At 32.6% G+C, this 16,442-nt stretch overlaps 2 protein-coding genes across 4 annotated transcripts; one reads left to right on the plus strand and one right to left on the minus strand.

Moving 5' to 3' along the window:
* Positions 1-3,353: 3,353 nt before the first annotated feature.
* LOC105130392 (U-box domain-containing protein 25-like) lies at positions 3,354-5,760 on the plus strand. Of its 3 annotated transcripts, none has more exons than XM_011032879.1 (2): positions 3,354-4,207; positions 4,575-5,760. In XM_011032879.1, exon 2 carries the CDS (start codon positions 4,593-4,595, stop codon positions 5,583-5,585), a length of 993 nt encoding a protein of 330 aa, XP_011031181.1. In that variant the 5' UTR covers positions 3,354-4,207; positions 4,575-4,592; the 3' UTR covers positions 5,586-5,760. The 3 variants fall into 3 exon arrangements, with proteins under 3 accessions (XP_011031181.1, XP_011031182.1, XP_011031180.1); XM_011032880.1 differs by having other exon boundaries at positions 3,354-4,191; XM_011032878.1 differs by having other exon boundaries at positions 3,355-5,760.
* A 4,748-nt stretch (positions 5,761-10,508) lies between these two features.
* LOC105130393 (uncharacterized) lies at positions 10,509-14,442 on the minus strand. The gene is made up of 3 exons (XM_011032881.1): positions 14,031-14,442; positions 11,069-11,207; positions 10,509-10,910 (listed from the first exon to the last, which is right to left on the minus strand). Exons 1-3 carry the CDS (start codon positions 14,397-14,399, stop codon positions 10,726-10,728), a joined length of 693 nt encoding a protein of 230 aa, XP_011031183.1. The 5' UTR covers positions 14,400-14,442; the 3' UTR covers positions 10,509-10,725.
* Positions 14,443-16,442: the final 2,000 nt, after the last annotated feature.

A 16,442-nucleotide genomic window follows, 5' to 3' on the forward strand; every position in this document is an offset into this window, starting at 1 on the left:
TTTCTATGTCTTCTTCTTTTAAAAAAAATTAAAATATTTATTTAATTTTATGCAGATACTTGTTCAACCTTAAGAGAAAAATGAAAAAACAAGGTGCATATTAAGGCTTCGATACGTGATGCTTCTATTTTATTAACTCAATATTTATCTCGTATTATTTCAAGTCTCACTTGAGAACAAGAATAAATAGCATTCCAAGGTATGGTAACGGTGAGAAATGCCTATGAGTGAGAAATTATCAATATTTTCTCATTCTAAATGACTTGTAACAAAAAATATTATGAGGGGAAGATATTTTATAAAAATTAAATTAAGACATAAATATAATTATGTGTTTTTGGTGTTTTTTTATTTTTTTTTATTTGATCCATTTTGTTCAAGAATTTTGAGTTTTTGTTTTTTCGGTGTTTAATTTGTTTTTTAACTAAGATTTTGTTTTCGGGTCAAACCAGGATTTTTGGTTTAGTTTAGAGTCGAACAAAAGCTTTTAGGTTAACTCAATTGGGCCAAAATCAAGTCAAGGGTTTAAGACTTTGTTAGGTTTGCCATGTTTTTGTTAAAAAAAATTTTTTGTTTAAAAGTGTGTTTGGAAAAAATCTATTAAGCATATTTTAGTAGTTTTATTACAAGGAAAGATGAGTTTTTTATCAAACAAAACCTTAAAAAAATAAAAAATAAATAGTTTTAAAGATGTATATGGCCAAAATTCTAAAATTTTCATTTATATATATCATGATTTGAAAAAATACAAGAATCGATCATAGGATATCAAAACTAGTTTATAATTATCCGTTAGAACTTGATTTACATTTCCAAAACATAAAAAAATATTTTGTTTATTTTAATATACATGATTATGAACTTATATCTAAGATGTATTCTTGATATTAAATAAAAAAAATAGTTTATTTTATTTTTTATATTTTGATATTAGAACATAATAAGATAAGGATCTCCTTATTGAGAATAATTTTTCTTAAACCCTAGAAAGACTAATGGTTAAAAAACAAAACACTATCTTAGTTTAAATCAAACAAATAAAAAATGTTGTTTATTTCAGGTAAGACGTACTAGGAATGTTAATATCTTCCCTTAATGTATTTAGTCCCCTTATCTAGACTCTAAGACCAGTTAAGATTTCTAGTAACCAAAATATTAGGAGGTAACTCTCTAACTCTCATTCCCTTTTTTTTTATTATTCATAAATGACATGAAATTATTGTCCTTTCCAATCATATCTTTCTCAATAATCTTGATGTGGGAGGATGATTGTCACGATACTGAATACATCCGATAATTATAATACAATATTTCTAACCACACTTTAAACCCTCTTTCCTCAATCTAACCTAGCCTAAGTTCCTTTTTTCAAGTTATTCAATGGTTTTTATGCAATATCATAAAATTCATGATTCCATTATTACGCATATTAGCAAATTCATTTCATTCGTTTTCACATGCGAAGTGGCTGATAAGATTTTTTTATTACATCTATTTTTTTAAATTGTTATTTTATATGAATATATTTAACTAACAACAATTTTCTCTTGTAGACTATGATTCTTAAACGTAAACCAAGACCAATTGAGCTCTTTATAAAAACTCACATGCAAAATGATGTCTGTCAAAAAAGAGTTTAGCAGCTCATAAATAGCTTAAATCATAAGTTCGTGATATGTTGGATTTCAACAATTTTCTTTCTAAAGTTATTATTTTCATATAACTATGACTTTTTTTTCAAAAAAACATCTAATATCTAGTTGCAAGAGAGATTCGGGGATAGTCTTTCAACTCATCCGAAACTTGGTCCACAATTATGGTTAAAGGTAGGATCATCTGATAAACCCTGTAGAAATCAAGTTTACAGTATCTCAAACTCTACAATCGAGGACTTGTAGACGGCCTGAAGTGTTTCAATTATCAGATGCTCGCAATCAATTTTGAGCACTCACACTACGGAGTTCCATGCAATTTTAGACCAACAAGTTGAAGCTTAGACATCTTATCTTGCTCCTGATATAGAATGACTAAGTGTTGAGATTGTCGAACTCTGACGATAATAAATGGAATTAAAATTACATATAGGGAGGTATATATGCTCCCCCTAATCGCCTCTATGATCCCAATGAAGACCTTTCTCCTCTTCCTCCTCTTTCAGCCCATCTATTATAGATGAATTATATTTGAATTGATAAGTTTTTGAAGCTATAATAAACATTTGATTTTAATTTATTTTAATTATTTTATATACTATTTATTAGATTTAAGAAAATATTTTCATAAAATTATTAATGATTTTACGAATGGATTAAATCTGTTGGTATATTCCAGATAATTGAAAAGAAATTACTGGAAATGTCACTAACACTATTTAATCACTAACAATTTAGTTTTGTCGGTAATGTTTAAAAAATTCACGATAGAATTACAAACAAATTTTTTTATTGATAATATATCATATTCACCAAGAAATATAGTGATAGAATAAGGGGGATATTTTTTTTGGTTTGATGTGCTTTTTATCTATGTAAATCCATCAATAATTATATTATTAACACAATAATTAATAAAATATAAATCATCAGCAATAATTTTTCAACAAATAGTAATTATATGTGAAATAAAAGTCATGCCAATATGGGATCAATGTCTAATTACCACTAGAATATTTCATCGGTAAATTACAAAATTCTGATAGTGAGTTCCCTTCTAACTCACATTCATCATCTTATCCCAAGATTTTACCCAGTGGAAGAACTCTGGATCCCACAAGCTGCTGTAAATTGACAAAAAAAAGTGGTAGGATATGAAACGTTGGCAAAGTCAAAAAGTCATTGCTAGGACAACTAAAAATTAATGGATTGATTCTATTTTGCCTGTAAGAATTTGGTCCACCATTTCTTGGTGATATTCACCAACACATATCTTTTTCTTCGTGATATTCACCAACACATATCTTTGTGCCCACCAATTTCCATGTTAAAAAAATCAGATTCCTCAGGACAAATCATCAATTGAATTTGGTTAAAAAAAACATGTTCGAATGCAAGTTGGCTAGCTTAATTAGAAATTCGGCTCACGTTTCAAGAAACCTGATGCAAGTATTTTGGGAAAAAGTTGCATCTTTTAGATTTTGATCAAAAGGGTGCGTTGAAATTATGTTTAGAAAAACTTATGGAATCCTTTTGTAATATAATGTGAGCATGCTTTTTAGTCTTTCACCATCAAGATGGTGTGTGAAATGACTGTAAAATTCTGAGAATCCAGCCAATATATATATATATATTTTCAAATGAGTAATGAATGAACTTCGAAGCCCTTTCCTTTATGTTTTGATCTTTTAAGTAGTTCAAGGTTTAATGCCCTATGCTTTATGGAGGCCCCCGTAAGCCCTGCTGATCTTTCCAGCTACGATGAAAATATTTTGCTGAGAAGAACAAGCTTTGCAGTGATCAAACAAGCCAGTTCTGTTTTTCCATATTGGAGGAAAGCTTATATTATTATTATTCCATCAGCAAGTGCTTTCACATATTATTGCCACTCTCGTGAGTCTTGTGACCAACATTACATCTCTCGATCCCTCTCTCTTGTAAAGACCACTTCATCTTCAACCGTTGTGGGGTGGATTCAAACTTCAAAGACATCAACAATTATTAGCTTTTTTCTTCATGTGGGTCAGTTTTGACTGCATTGATAGATCGATATAGAGAGAGAGGAGAGAACAAGGCTTGGGGACCATTCCCTATATTTAATCTATATTATTGGTTGCTATCTATTGCACTTTCACTAGGATAAGACCCAATACTTTTTGGTCTTCCTCAGTGTTTGTTGCTTGTGTTCTAATCTAACTCCTTCAACTAAGATTGTACTTTTGCCCCTCTCTCGCTCGCTCTCCCTGTCTCTCTCTCTCTCTGTCTCTCTCTCTTATCTTGAAAGAAAACTTCCCTTCTCCCTCTTGTGAACCTCTGATGCTTCTGTTGCTAGCTAGAAGTGGTAGCGGAGCCTTTTTCTCTCATCTTTCCTTCTTTGCTTGCATTTCTCTTCCTTTTTTTTTTCCTCATGCCAATGGTAGTTTAGTTTCACTTCACAATCAACTATCATTTATGCACTTCGGACCTCAGTATCTGTACTGAAAAGAAAAGGAAAAGAAAAGAACCCCCTTCCACTATGTTTGTTGCAGTTTTTTAATTTGTGAGTGCCCTTTAAGGTTTGTCTTTTTGACACCTAGTTCTTGCATTGTAGATTACTAAGTAATTAGCTTCTTCATTTCAATAATTCCTGTTCACCAATAACTTTAGCTACCATCCATTTGTTAGATAGTGATAAATTTTTTAGCCAATAGTACCCCCTCTTCACCACCAATAGTATCTCTTGTTTTTTGCTCTAGAAAATCATTTGTTTGTTCTTCCTACATGGAAGAAGCAGAAATGACTATACCCCACTTGTTCATGTGTCCAATTAGTCTAGAATTGATCAAAGATCCAGTCACTCTATGTACAGGCCAAACTTATGACAGATCTAGCATAGAAAAATGGCTTGCTGCTGGTAATCTGACATGCCCTGTCACAATGCAGAAACTTCAGGATCCATCCATGGTTCCTAATCACACTCTTCGCCATTTGATTGATCAGTGGCTGCAAATGGGCACTCAGTTTGATCCTCTTTTGTGTACAATTGATTGCTTAGCCTCGTTGAAGAAAAATCTTGAATCAGATGAAGCTACCTTGGAGTACAAGTGTCAAACACTCCAAAAAATCCAAGCTCTAACAGAGGAGTCACAATCTGGAAATTCTTGTTTGCTTCAATTAGGCTTCTTGCCTTTATTATTGGAACTACTTTTTGGAAAAACAGAATCCAAACTGTCTCAAGAATGTGTTAAGTTTGCCGAACAAGCTCTTTCTTGGGTCCTAAGATTGCTGTCACCCGGCGAGTACGAGTATTTAAATATGCTAAACGAAGAGTCTAAATTGGAGTCCTTTCAGGTTTTGTTTGATCAAGGAACTGGCAAGATCAAGAGGAGTTTGTGCCAAGTAATAGAGGCAATATCATCATCCTTGGAGACTAGAGAACTCTGTGCTAAGCTTGGCAAAAACCGCAAACTCTTGAAAGGGCTGATTCTTCTTGTTCACCAAACACATGAGGCATCTGACGCCGGAATAAAAGCTATATCTGCACTATGCTGCTTGGAATCAAATAGACAGAATTTGGTTCAAGAAGGTGTGATAAACAGACTCTTGACCTACATTTTCGATGCCGAAAGACATGAAAGAAATTTGACACCTAAAGCATTGTCAACAATCGAGCTTCTTCTAGAACTAGAGAGTGCAAAAGCGGCTTTGATCAATAATCCTAATGGTATTAAAGCTCTCATTAAGATGGTCTTTAGGTTTTCAGAGCACGAAGGCAGCGAAAGCGCTGTTCAATCATTGACGATTATATGCACAGATTCTTTACAGGCACGAGACGAAGCAATTGGTGCAGGAGTTTTAACTCAATTGCTTCTGCTTTTGCAGAGCCAGTGTAGTGCTAGGACTAAAACAAAAGCAAGGATGTTACTCAAGCTGCTTAGGTCCAGATGGGATTAGGAACCTAAACATTTGTAAACCACAAGAGTTTGGGCGTTTTTATCCCTACGTGGGGTCTTGTTCCCACTTCCTGGTGTATTGGCTTCATGTGATCTTTGTATTGATTAAAGAAGTCTCCTTTCTATGTTATCAGTCATTAAAAATTCATTAATCACTCAAAAAATCCCTTTACCCTGACTGGATTCATGTTATGCCAAAGTGCATTATATGGATGAGTGTCCTGTGCCACATCCCTACCCCCTCTTCACTTGATAATTTATACACATTTCTTGTCCTGGAGATTGATTCGAAAAAAGATAAGATGTATTATGTAAATCTGCTGGTCATCGGGTTAAATAGTCAATTATTTTTATAAAATTTACTCTTTTTTCTCTAAAATATAAAATATTATTGCCAACTCAGCAAGATTTAGATAGATTAATGAAGTTTTTAAAAACTTAGTCAAGTTAATCCAATGTTATCGAGTTTATATTTTTTTTATTCAATTTAAAATTTAGTATAAGTAAAACTTCAGTTCATGGATTTCTTGAGTTAACTTGTCAAATTTAACACATGTACATTTTAGGTTTTCCTGGGTGATGTGTTGTTGAAATATCATTTTCTCTGAAGTACCAAATCAGAAAATGAAAATTGCTCCCCAGTAAACCATGGACTAAGAACTGAAAGCACAGCCTCCCTGTCAAAAGATAAAGTTCATGCCCGTGATTCACATGGTTCAACCCAAAAACAATCAAAGCAGAATCGATGCCAGAGAAAGCTGGCATTGTCCCAAAAACATGATATTATGGTAACAGACAGCATCTATGTATCGTTAATGTTGCAATCTGGGAACTGAAATTGATGGGACTGAAAGTTCTTGTCTATGGATATATATTCCTTTCACTTTCTCTGATATTTGCGTGAATGGGGGATAGGATGATTTGCAATTTGCATAGCATGGGTTACAATTAGGTCGCCGAAAGCTGTTGAATTGTCAGCATCTTGTTTCATAGAATACTGCTCATTTGGGTTCGCTTTTCTAGCCCGTATATCAAACCTTTTCAGAATTGATTGTTAAAAAAAAGAAAGAAATCAATGAATTTGATTGTATAGGAAGAAATATTGACGTTCAATAATTTGTCTCTGCGTTCTTCAATTCAATCACATGATTCATAACTGATCAGAGTCGAGCATATGTTTGTAACCTTTGATTCGCACATCACAAACATCTAAGCGAAGTTGACCGAATGTTGAAACATGTGGTCGAACGCAAAATCAATGACAATGATGCTGTAACAAAGGCATGGAAGAATTTGCCCTGATCTGACGGGCGCATGGACTGCATCTACAGCCTGGATCATTGCAGTCGCGCCTAGCATCGGCCACTCCGATGTATATGGCATGCCAAATGAACTGAAAAGAGTAATCTTCTAGCCTTTGCAGAAGGACTGGCCCACCATAGAAAGACTATTGTAGTCAAGAATCCAAATATTAGTTATTTTTCCCTTTTTTTTATTTAATTCTGTAGTAAACAGTTTTAATGAGTGATCAAAAAGTTCTAAAGAAATATACCCTTCGGTCTAAATTTTCGGCAAGGAAGTAAGCAAGAAAAAGACGGAGCATTTTCTCTTTACCAAGATTCTAAATGGTGAAAAAGAGGTGGAAACTGCACCTCCGCACTGTTTCTATAGCTATGCGCATCACCAGACAAACGTCCAAAATTTTGGCTAGATGTCAAAAAGATGGTGCTTCCAAGTTCATGAGGTCCACAACAGCAGCTAGCATCCTGAATATTCAAGCAAACAGCAGATTCCTACTAGAACTAATCAACCAAGTAATGCAGAACCCAAAAAAGGGTGTTGAAAGAATGCCTTAAAAGCTGCAGAAGATCACGAGTGCTGCTAAGGAGAATATCAGCTGGGGGATTTCTACTTGAAGACCAAGTCTTTAGGAATAAATTCTGTTTTTATTCTCTTGGTTTGTTATTAGTAACTTTCTATGTAATCAGCAGATTTCATTGTTTTTCTGTTGAACAAAAACTCTAGCTATTTAAGAGAGTCGTGCAATTAATAAAGATATATCTTCTTCCACATAACTTGTTTTTCTTTTCTTTACGTCTTGTTCTGCACAATCTGATTTATAGTTATCAACAAATGACAAGAACAAAGGCAAAGTTTGTTATAACATGTGGAGGGGATTGTTTCCTTAGTTCAATGGCAGCAGTCTGGTCTTATAACCAGACGGATTATAGCAACATGAAACTACAATGACAAGAACATGAAAGATCTCACTTTCTGCACCATGAATGGCTAAATTAACCAAGAAATATTTGCATCATCTATAAAAGGTTTTCCTCCAAGATTTATCATGACGTGTGGAAGAAATTTACCAGGTTGGTTTAAGTATGCATCAAAGCAAATTCCTAGAACTTGTGAATTTGGTAAACCATGTAGCGTGGCTTACATTCTTACACCTGACCGATCAGTCCACGATGAAACAAACAAGACAAAAGCAAGAAAGACCTCGCATTCCGTCTGAGCACAGTTCAATATTGCCTTTGAATTAGTTCGTTTTCTACACCTCAGAAGGACCACAGCACATGAAATCTTCATGAAGCTATCCAAAGACTTGAGTGTAGATTATTCAAGTCTAGATTATTCAACCAACTCTTAGTCATACTATATGCCATTTTGGAATTCCCTCCAGTAGACGCAACCCAGAAATTCCCTCCGTGTGGTTTGGTTAATCTGTGTTGTGCACTCAATAAGACAATAACATAAAATTATATCTTATGGTTTCGTCTAAAAATTTAAAATATTAAATTAAAATGATTTTTTTAATTTGATATCAAAACCTTATTAACAACCTTGTTAAATTCAAATCTCCTAATCTCATTTTATTTAATAAAAAACAAAAATAAAATAATATAAATTTTAATTTTAAAAAGCTTTCATCTGATGAAATATATTAAAAAATAATATAAAATTTTATTTAATCATTTAAATTTTAAACTGAGATAATTTTTTAACAAATTACAAAACACCAAAGGTTCCCTAGGAACCTGGTATTTAGAAAACATGACCCCTGGCATGGGTTGCTCGATGCGTTTACAAACCACACTCAATGAAAGGGTCCTGATTCCGGTGCCTTGGGTTCAAAATCAAAGACATTGACTTAACTTTGCATTGAACGGTCTATTTAAAAAATTTAAGAAGATCTGGTTTGATTTGTCTGGGGGTCCCAATTGAACAAATTGTTTCTAAATTCTAAAACATCCACTCTGACATTAAGTTAATTAATGCCTCCATATTCTAACCAAAGCATTAAATAATTGACATGCCAACAGAAGTAGCAAGGAATTTACCTGTCCTTGATTTTTACATTACTGTTTTCTGCAGAGTAGAGAGAAGTCAAGGGGCACTGGGCAGGGCTCTGAGAGCTAAAACAGAAGTAAAATAATAACAGTAAGTAGTGACTAATTATGTACTAATTTCTCAGCAAATCCAAGGGTGGATCATGTGTGGATGAAGAGTGAGGTGATGGTAGCAATATGATCATATCATATTCATTGTTTATTTTGACCCTTGAAACTCGTTTCATGAACGATATTAATTTATGGATACAAGCATGAATAGTCTACGAGAGAAGTTAGTTATCAATTATCGAGACTATGAAAAGCTATTAAGCATTGCTTTAAACATGGATTACTTTCGAAAAATGGTTTTGCTCAAGGAAGAAACTTCGCGTCATTAACCAAAAAAAAAAGATTAACAACGAACTAGACACAGACACTTGACATGAGTTAAGAACAGAGTCTCCCGATCTGTTAGGATATCTCAACTGGATACATCATTGTAATGATAAATGGCTTGTCTTGCTCTGAATTCTCAAGACTTGTGTCGTTCCATCTCCGCAGGGGAAGACTTTTGTTTTTCTTTTTCTTTTTTAATGGTTTGTTTTCTTAGATATGTACTGTTCTATATGTCTATATTACCCCAAAACTAGGATAAAAAATCAAGGAAAAAAATTATTATGTAGAAAAAAAATGTTTAGATTATAAAAAATTATTTAATATTTATTAAACTTTGATATAATGAATCAATCTTAAAATCTTTACATCTAGTTTTTTTTTTACTTAAATTTAAAATTAAATCATGTTAATTGCTTCAATATAATCCAGATGACTAATAAACCTGAAACAACTCACGTTACAAGTAAAAAGAATAATTTAACCTTTTTTAAAAAAAAGTTATGATGATTTTAATTTTTTTATATTAAAATAATAACTTATTAAATCAACTCAAGTTTTATAATCTGTATCATGAATTAATATGTATAATGAATTTAACAATAATCTATATCATGAATTTAACAGGGTTTGATAACTTAACTTTTTTAAAATTTATTTTTACTTAATTATATAACAACAAAAAATATATTCTTGTAAAATTGACCACAAATAAAATATTAATATGTTTATTTTAAATTATAGCAACCTTGTAAAAAACAAACTTATATAAATTATAAAAGTTAATTCAAAATAAATAATATTAAAGGATAAAATTTATAAAAAAAATCAATTAAAAAATCAATATAAACAAAAAAAAATGAAAATGAAAGTATGAGGAAGTTAGAGGGGAATTAAAAGAATAAAAAAATATTGGAAACTTTTTTTAAAAAATGAGGTGCTGAACAGTGAAGCACCATGATCTTCACCAGATGTTTAGTAGATAGTGTAATAAAGTAAAATCTATCTTGAATCTAATGAAGATGATTTAAATATTTTGTTACAAGGACGAATCACAACTACTAAATACATTGGCTGATAAACTACTAAATTATACATGTACATTTAATTAAATATTGAATTACCAAAAAAAAAGGAAACCAAATAATTACCCATTGTTTAGATTTTGTGATCCCACCTAACATAGAAGACGAACATGCCAAAATGATATAAACCAATTTTGATTACCTTATAGAAAAGCACACTGACTCTAACTCCATAATTCATATTCATATTCATATTGTTACTAAAACAACTTCGGACAATTCACACTACAGAAACAATAATGGGAATGAAACGTCCAGGTTCCTCCAATGGCAGGAGGACCCGCACAAGAGCGAGCTCAGAGCTGGTTTGTGTATATAAAACAGGTTACTATGAAAGTGTGATGAACTGCTGCAAAGAACTGACCAGACTTGGAGGCCAATGCTTAGTTTCTTTAACATATGACAGGTCCGTATAGTGAGGATCGAGCATAGTGGCAATGGAGAACTGATTTTCAGCTAGTAATAGGGCATGCTTGTCCACATATAAGGCTGCTGCAAGAGCTGCATGTATTTCTGTCCATAAAAAAAAAACCCAACAATTGTTCATTATGAGAGAATGTTACGTATAAAAACTAGGAGTGAAAGGAAAGAACTCTCAAGGGGGGGTTACATTGAGGCTAAAACTCACTACTCTCACATAGCCAAGGGAATGCAAAATCCAGGGAAAATACCTGGATATCCCTTCAAGGATATTGAAACGTCCTCCATTTCTGCAATTGCTTCTTCTCTGTTCCCAACCTCGTAAAGAGACAGTGCTCTCCCCACTCTTCCATAGTCTGAGAATGCGAAATCTTTGTAGTTTTCAACCATCTGTAAGAAAGTGTGTAAATTGTCATTGCAAGTAACAGCGCCATTATATCACTCGTAAATGAAACGAGCATGCATTAATACATCATGAAGCAGAAAGGATGTAAATGGCCATTGCAAGTAACATCGCAACTGGATTACTCATGAATAGATACAAGCGTGCATTACATCATGAAGGCAACTAGAGTCTTGCAATGGAGCCATTGATACCTTGTACCAGGTAAGTAGCATGTATTCTGGATTTTCTCGTCAAATCGAGTGACTAAAAATAAGCAGTGCATTATTGGAGAATGTGTCCAAGGTGGAAGAAAAGAGCAATCACAGCTTTCAGAATCATAAGTACTATTTGTGATAAGCCAAAAATCATGCAGTCCATGAGACTACAACTACACTTTTCCATTTGCGGTTCTGAAATTTGCAAATGGGTGATGATTTCAACATTGTAATATGTAGAACCAATTTGATCATTTTTTTTGTTCTAACACGGCAATCTGGGATGCAAATCTTCAAGTGAATTGTTCATGAAATTGCAATGAGGCGGAAGCATTTCCTTTTTTTTCTTTTAAGTGGGAGTGTTGTGATAAAGCACAAGCATATCACTTCAACTCCTTTCTTTTGGTAAATGGTAAATGAAGAGCTTACAATGATAATCAATTCTTGGCACAGCAAAAAAAAAAAATCCAGGTACCAATGTAGGCACTGTCAGTATACATGGACAGAAGCTTCTTACATGCGGTTCCATTTCAATTTAAAGCACAAAGATCTGAGACGGTGCATTAATCTCTGAAATCTAGAGATAAGGAAGACTTCCAAGATACAGAACATTGTAGGGGATGATGATTTACAGTGTTCTGATTCATACAAACTGCAGGAATAAACAGATGAACAGTAATGGATACCACCTAGCAGTTAAAATGAAACTTGAGGGAAAATAATAGTTTAGTCTATGTGGGTCTCTAACAAGAGTACAAGCAACTGCAAGGGTCTATCCAACAAGGAAAAAAGGAAACTAAAATCACCAGTGCACGTCCCATTGAAATTCTTCAAAAGCATCAGTTACCACAATAAGTACATGTGAGGTCTAGGACAAATTAAATCTGAAAACTTGGTCATTCACAGAGAAAGTTTTGTGGAGATACAATCTAGTGATGCAATTAAAGGTCTCTCTCTATCATATTCATGTAGGCTTCTGGTAAGCCCTGAGGTAGAGTCATCAATTGATTGATGAAGTTCTGTTAGTCGAACAGATGCTACAGGATCTTGGCTCTTGAAATGCAGAATTATGTCAAATCAGTTCACATTGATCTTTGCAAAGGAAATGTGCTGTCATGGAAATTTCACACAAATACAGAACAAAATTCTAAGTTGAGTTTCATAAAAACCATTAAACAGTATTACTTCCTTTGTTTCTTTTTTTATTTTTGGCAATTAGAGATTTTTTTAATGGAATGAGCATAGCATTGCTTAAAAAAATAAAAAGAAACTCGGCTTCCATGTCCTGATGTCCCCATGAGAAGCTCTGAAGAGGAAAAAACATAAATAACCCTCAACCAACAAACAAACCATTACTTGGTAACCCGGAGCATATTACCCCTAGAAAATAACAAGCTTTCGATTTTGAAATTGAAGTCTGAAGCTTCAACTGGAAATGGCTTGTTCATTTCATCACATCTCGACACAAGCTTCAGCTGTAATAGGGCTTTCAAAGTTTGGGCCTGAAACTCAATACTTTCCTCTCATTTAATCCCATGTGCTAACCAGCAACCACTTCAGAATGAGAGACACCATTTGCTTTTGGGTAGACACCAACTTATCACTTGTTATATGCTAAATACTGGATATTCCCTTGTTTAACTGCTTTACTTTACTTCCTTGCAACCTTACACATAGGGCTCTATACATCTTCACATTCCAACATTGTTCAGGAAACCAATTGTGACTTTATATGTCAATTTTAGAGCAATTGGTTTCTTTCTGCCCAAAATCCATGGATACAGACGGCTACTTTGGTGGCATCCTCTAATGCTCAACCTTTTACTTAGTCTAAATTCCATGGATACAGTCAATGCTTCAATGGGATTTATGTTTGGAAGCTCAGACCATCCACTTGAACTTTCCTACAAATCCCTGCACACAAATTCTCTCTATATCATCTATAACCTACTGTAAAATTAACACACCAAAATTAGAGCGTCAAGCATGTAAACTCAATCATACAGGTAGACTTCAATCCCTTCATCCATGTTTCGAAGAAAATTGTTTCAGAAGACCACTGACATAATTCATCTATCTAGTCAGAGTTTTTCACCAACAACTTATCCAGCTAAGCAAAAATTCACCCCGGACATAATTTTTCAGCAAAAATTATCTTAATGACTTCAAATGGCATGTTAGTTTTGAATTACTATAGTATTCTCCCAACATTTACTCTAAGCAGCAAGTTCTTCATCAGTCACAAGAACCTCTCCTAGCTCTCTTTATCAAAAGCCAAGCACACTACATCACATGCCATTTCTTTTTTGACCATCATACCTAATTAAGTTTAATTTGCTCATTCAAAACCCACATCTCCTACTTAGCACCACGCTCAAATTTTTTTCAAGCTTAGAGCTCATTCCTCACCGGCAAAGTAAAGGGAAGGGGATAGGTCCCAAGTTCAATCATCACCATTGCCTACATGAGGACCAACAAAATAAACACAAGAACACAATTTTCTTGACTCCCATATCCTTTGAGAATCACATTCAATAGACCAATATATGTAAAATCAAAATACAAGGACCGATCAAAAGTAAAGGCTAAAAAACGAGGGAAAGGGTAACAAACCAGAGTGAAGTAGAGCAGAGCTTCATTGAAGTCACCTTGAGCCTGCAATTCCCTCCCTTTCTCTAACAACTCTACAGCTTCTGACACCCTCCTGGATATGGAAGCACTGGCTTCCTTCTCAGCTTGGCTTACTGGGTCATAGCTCTCTGCTAGGGCCCAACAAGAGTTTAGCTGTATTCTTGAGTTTGCACTTGCTATTTTAGCACCAGTGGTACTAAGAGGAAGATTATTAGTAGTGGTGGCTGTGGTTAATAATGGAAGGGAGAACAGGAGAAGGCGCCTAGTGGTGGCGTTTTGGTTTGGAGTTGGTGGTGAGGATGGTGGTGAGGGGAGGAGTAGATTGGAAATGGGTGCTTTACATGCACCCATTTGGTGGTTAGTTTTTTTTGGTGGCAAAATTTCTGAGTTTCTAATTATAGTCAGTTTCATTTTCATTTTGTTAATTTTGGTCCTTCAAGTTTTAACGTGGTTGGTTTTTAATCCCTTGACATTCTTTTTAGCAGATTGGAAATTTTTTTGAGGGAGTAATTTTTCACCTCCTTCCTCCTTTTTTAGCACACAGAATTTGGAAGGGAAAAAAATTACATAACAATAAATAAAAAGCTAAAATAGAAGGGAGATTTGTTATACTAATTGCCATAGATCACTATTCATTTTAATGATGTAATTATTATTTAAAAAAATTAATGGGTTTTTTTAGGGTAATTCATTTTTTTCAAGATTTATTAGTCGTTTTGATTAATAATAAATTTATATTTTTTTACTTGTTAAACATAATGAAATTACTAAATTATACTTAAAAGCAAAAATAATAATAACATCTAGAGATTTTTTTGTCTTTTTTTAATTTCTTAAATGCTCTAAAATCATTCATTCACCCTTAGATTATTTTTTTAAATGATCTACATGAGTTTTTTGTCTTTTTTTTGTTATTATAAAGTTGAATGATGTAAATTAGTTAAAAGAGAAATGGTTGATGCGTGCAACACCATCATATAAATTTAATCTTTTATAAATATAAAATATTAGTTAAAAGAGAAATGGTTGATGCGTGCAACACCAACATGTGAAACTCCTTCAAGTTATTCAAACAGCGTGTGAAGAAGCTTACAGGGGTCAAAGGTGGCTTTTCAGGGCTGCTTTTGAATCATTTTAGGAGCCCCCATCCCTGGACGATATGTGTAGCATATAAACCCTTAGTTTAGCAATAATAATTTTTTTATTTTCTTAACTTTGATTTTCACATTTCAAAATAATTTTTTTTTTATTTTTTTAATTTAATCTTTATTTAAAATAATTGATAAATTTAAAAAAATAATTTCATCTTTTTTCAGTTTTCTTATTTAACAAATTTGATCATTATTTTTTTAATGCCTTTTGTTTTATTTTAAATTATTTTTTTATTAATTTTATTTTTTAATTTCATCTCTTAACATTTGATTTGATTTTACTTTTATGTTAAATTTAATTTTTATTCTTTTTATTACTATTTGTTTTACTTTTATAATTTTTTTAAAATTTAAATATTTTTTTATTTGAATCTTTAATATTAAATTAATTATGAATTGAGTTTTTTGATTTAATTCGGTTTAAAATTTCATGAGTTGTGGGGTTTGAAAAATAAATCTAGATTTAAGAAATTTATCTAAATTTTTTTATTTTTTTTAATACTCATGTTTTTTTCATCCTTCACCGTTATTTATTTCTTAAATTTTATATTTAATTATTTTATAACTCTTTAATTTAGTTCTGGATTTTATCCAACTCAAGATCAACAGGAAAGAGAATAAGGGAAAGAAAGAAAAAATATGCGGATTGTCCAGCCAAGTTAATTCACTGTAATGTATTCATTATTCAAATCATAAATATTATGTGTGAATCCGTGTTAATATAGTGTGTCCTTGTCAATATAGTGTGTTTATCGTCATTTTTTCATTACACTTTCTAATTTATTTATTTATTTTTATTTTTATTTTTACAATTTAGTTCTTTTACGACTTGTTATTTCACACTTAAACTAGGGCCAGGAGGAAGTTAATATGACGACATGATTTTTTTCAAAAAAACCAAATGATTATTTTAATAGAGTAACCAGTTCACTCTTAACCTGCTAGGTAAAACAAACTACATCAATTATTTTTTGTATTTCTTAATATATATATATTGATCGTTTAATATGATATAACACACAGTTCAAGTGATCCTTTTAAGTCTCTTATAACATGCATAAAAATAAAAAGATAAACATTTTTTTAATGCAATAATTGACTTTTTATCTAGCCGTGAGCACGGACCTAGTTTAACTTAAAAAACAATGATAAAGCAATGTTTGGTGCAGGGTTAAAAATTAATTTAATTGCTTATTTGATACTATTTTCATACCCCTTTTGGAGAATAATCCTTTTGCCTTTA

This window comes from Populus euphratica, unplaced genomic scaffold, assembly GCF_000495115.2.
Source record: "Populus euphratica unplaced genomic scaffold, PopEup_1.0 scaffold45.1, whole genome shotgun sequence".
NCBI lineage: Eukaryota > Viridiplantae > Streptophyta > Magnoliopsida > Malpighiales > Salicaceae > Populus > Populus euphratica.